This window comes from Atta colombica, unplaced genomic scaffold, assembly GCF_001594045.1.
Source record: "Atta colombica isolate Treedump-2 unplaced genomic scaffold, Acol1.0 scaffold12, whole genome shotgun sequence".
NCBI lineage: Eukaryota > Metazoa > Arthropoda > Insecta > Hymenoptera > Formicidae > Atta > Atta colombica.
The window spans coordinates 6353029-6356983 of record NW_017259206.1 but is presented as its reverse complement, the minus strand read 5'-3'; the positions used below and the strand labels follow the sequence as shown (position 1 = coordinate 6356983).

The following is a 3955-nucleotide window of genomic DNA, read 5'->3' as shown; positions in this document are numbered from 1 at the left end:
TCAATTAAAATAACAGAAAAATAAATTGAATATTATTTAATATTATATATAATCGCTTCGACTTAAGTGTAATTTGCTCGTCGGCAGCTACAATTCATTCAATCACCATACATTACAACTAGTTTCCTCTGTTACAAATTAACAGAAATAAGTACCTAGAAAAGTTTATTACTCTTGATATATTTCGCTCTTTAAAGAATCATTACATATCGTACACGCTATTCTTCTGTCTTTTAAATTATTTTTTAAATTAAAAAATTTCAACTTTTCACACAACAATTTATTATATAAAATAACAATAAAATAATAATGATTATATAATGAAGTAATTATTTATACGTAAATTTTTTTATTTATTATCATAATTTTATCTTTTATTTTTATAAATAGTATAAAAATCATTAAAGAGAGAGTAAAATTGAAATTTGCTGTCATATTTATGAATTAGATCGCATACTTTATATTTTTTATTACAATTTTTAGGCGCGTTTCTTCAGTTTCGTTAACTTCAGATAAGATTAGATTAGGAAAGTAAAATAATTTAAAATTAAAATTAATTAGAAATCTGTTGTTTGCTTGTAGAACTGGAAACGGTGGTATGTGGAAGAAAAAAGATGGACCAGAAAAAAATACATTTACATCGCCAAATGATGGGTCATATATAGAAAATTACGTGACATTTGTGTCTGAACGCTGGTCATCACTGAAATCGTGGTTTAACAACAATTTCGAAAGACTGTTTAGTTTTAAAATAAGCGATGTGTCTAGTTTTGAAAAATTCGTTCAGTTTCTATATCGTCCGACGGATCCAGCCAGTCTAGGAGTGGCCAGAGCTCTATTTGGTGAGCCAATATGACAATTATATTTTTACATAATTTTTCTAATTACAAACTAAGCTTTACGAACTAATTTAACTCATTATTATGTCTTATAACACCGACGAGAAGTTACATTATTTATTTCTTTTCGCATTGTCTCTATTTTCAACTGACTGTCTATACCTGAAACACTTTTTATTTTCTGACTTAAAAAACTTTGAGTTTGTTACATTTAAGGATCGGATTCATCTCATGCGTCCTCTGTTTTTACTTCAAATCTAAGGATATTTAAGCATATCTTTTTACTACTATTAACATTATAAGCATTTCAATGATTGATTGCAAAACTATTATTATGCGTATGTTCTTTTTCCGTTATATATTATAATTGAATTAAATTATGACATTATGATATTCGTTTTTCACGTTACCAGCGTCTATTTTAGAGAGCGAGATAGAAAATTTATATTTTGTTTTTACCGACTATAATAAATATGTATATTTTTAACATTGATCCGAGCGTAATCAAAACATTTGTTGTTTACTGCTAGCACATTAAATTTTAGCAGATTAAATTTTTACTCAATAATATATTTGTTTTTTTATTTTTCAACTTTGATATATCGGTTTATTTTATATAATAATTTTTGGCTCGTAAGCCCTTTTTTTTTTGATTTTGTAATCTAACTCAGTAAACATCAACTAAAAGCAATATAGCATCAATGTTATAATTTTACTCAACAATATAAATTTAATATAATACATGTGTTACATAACAATTATATTATTGAGTTCAAAATTATAAAAATAATCTTATGTTATTTTTAGTTGGTGTTTACTAGAAAGTAGCTTGAAGTCAAAAACTAAACTAAAATATTTATTATATATTTACCGAAGAACTTGCAATTAAAATAATTAGATAAAATAATTATAAAAGAACGATTAATAAATCATTCAATTCTAATTTAAAAATTTAATTATATTGTAATGATATGTTATTAGTAATATGTTATTAAGAAAGAACATTTCACAAATCAGTACATCGCTGGCTCATCGCTGTTATCATACAGTTTAATCCTCCTCACCGCAACACTTAATAAACGAAGTGAAGAATTTGAATTGTAAGAACTAGACACGATTTAAGACCTATTAAAGCAGTCTTGAGAATTAATGGCTCGAGCTAATAAAAGCACGGCCGTGATTCTATATCGCCGGTGGAAAAAGTGTATTACTTATACGAGCTTCTTTATCTTAACAATGCTTGTGCACAATCAAACTTGATTAAATATAAAAAAGAATAAATCTGAAGGTTTAAAAGATTTTGCTATGCTAAAGTACACAGAGATAAGTTTTTCTATATAATTTACAAACTTATTTAATTTATTACTACACATGTAATTCAAATCTCTTTTTTTATCTACCTGTAGGATTTCAATAATATATCCTGAAAATTCAGTGACAAGCTGCATGATAATTATATATATTTTTATATAATTTCTCTAATTATAATTTAAGTTAATGTAGAATAAGAGATACAATTTTGAATACAATTCTGAACAAAATAAAATTTAAATCCAATTTTTGAGGTTCAGAAAAACCAAACAAAAAAAAATCAAAGTTACTTAAACTGAAAATTGGATTTAAATTTTATTTTGATCAAAATTGTACAATATTCAGAATTGTACCACCTTATCCTAAATAGTTTAAAGTCACCAATCAAAATATATATTTACTGAAGAATCTGTAATTAAAATAATTAAATAAAATAATGATAAAGAAATAAATTATTCAGTTTTAATTCATTATCTTTTATTCAGGCGTGTGCATGGTGATAGACGTTGTCGAAGAGAGAGGATTCTCAGATATCGACATAAAATGGGGAGATCCATGGGACTGTCATTTTCCATTGATTCACGGGATGATGCCACCATCACTGTCGTGGATGATAATGATATACACAGTGATGTGGATGGGTGCCTTCGGAATAGCGCTCGGTCTGCGCTTCAGGATCGCATGTGCCTGCTTCGTGTTGCCTTATTGGTATATCTTTCTGCTAGAAAAGACCTACTGGAACAATCATACCTATCTCTACGGTGTCGTAGCCACTTTGTTCTGGGGAACAGAAGCGAACAAATATTTGTAAGTTAAATACCTACACACACAGTAAAAAAATATTTTCTTAGTTGTGTTAAAACCGGTTCTTGTTAAAAATCTTTTTAAGTTAAATTAGTTTAACATAATCATTATATTATTATGTTATTATGTTATTATGTTATTTGTGATAAATTAATATTTAACATTTCTTAAAATAACACAATTTACAAATGAACAATTTAAAAAGCGAACAAAAATAATGTATCTTTAAAATAAATTCTAAGATAAAAGGATAGACGTACTACTTTAACATATTATATAAATGTTAATTTTCTAACCGTGTATATTTTCATATAATTCTCCTAATATGCATTAATTGTTGATGAAATTTAATGTGCTATCATTTTTTAGCGCATTAGATGCAAGCAATGCAGAACGGGATGGCAAATCCGTGCCATACTGGAATTATTTCATTCTAAAGTTTCAATTCTTTGCGCTTTACTTTTTGGCCGGCTTAAAGAAATTCAGCAGAGAATGGCTTGAAGGCTACGCTATGATAAATCTGTCTAGACATTGGGTGTTCCATCCATTTAAGTAAGTAGAATTCATTATTATGATTGGAAATTATTATTGGAAACAAAAAGACAAAATTGTACATTTTAGCAAATGAAAATACTGTTATAAAATAAGAACAGAATTGACAATTAATTTAATTTACAATTAACGAATTTCGTTTGAGTTATTATTATATTGGTTGTCCGGAAAGTTCGTGCCGACTAAAATTTAAATTTTAGTATACATTTATTAAATTAAAATTTTCTGCGTTTCAATTTTCCTTCAACATCGGAACTTTCCGGACAATCTAATATATTTCAGCTTTAGTTCATAATTATATTTTAAATCCGATAGTAATTGATACCTAATTTATTCAACAAAAAAATGTATGTACAATTTATAAAGTAAATTATGTTATACTTTCATATTAGGATCTAATTTAACCTATTAAAAAAATATTGGCAGGTGCAGAAATTTGTCAAGCATTA

The 3955-nt window shown here is 26.6% G+C and overlaps 1 protein-coding gene across 1 annotated transcript in view; it reads left to right on the top strand.

The window, feature by feature from the left end:
- Positions 1–598: 598 nt before the first annotated feature.
- LOC108694376 (vitamin K-dependent gamma-carboxylase) overlaps positions 599–3955 on the top strand; it is a 6687-nt gene continuing 3330 nt past the window's right edge. Inside the window, exons 1-3 of the mRNA XM_018203806.1 lie at positions 599–842; positions 2636–2957; positions 3324–3506. Of these exons, the coding sequence (XP_018059295.1) occupies positions 599–842; positions 2636–2957; positions 3324–3506 (749 nt within the window). The remainder of the gene's footprint in view (positions 843–2635; positions 2958–3323; positions 3507–3955) is intronic.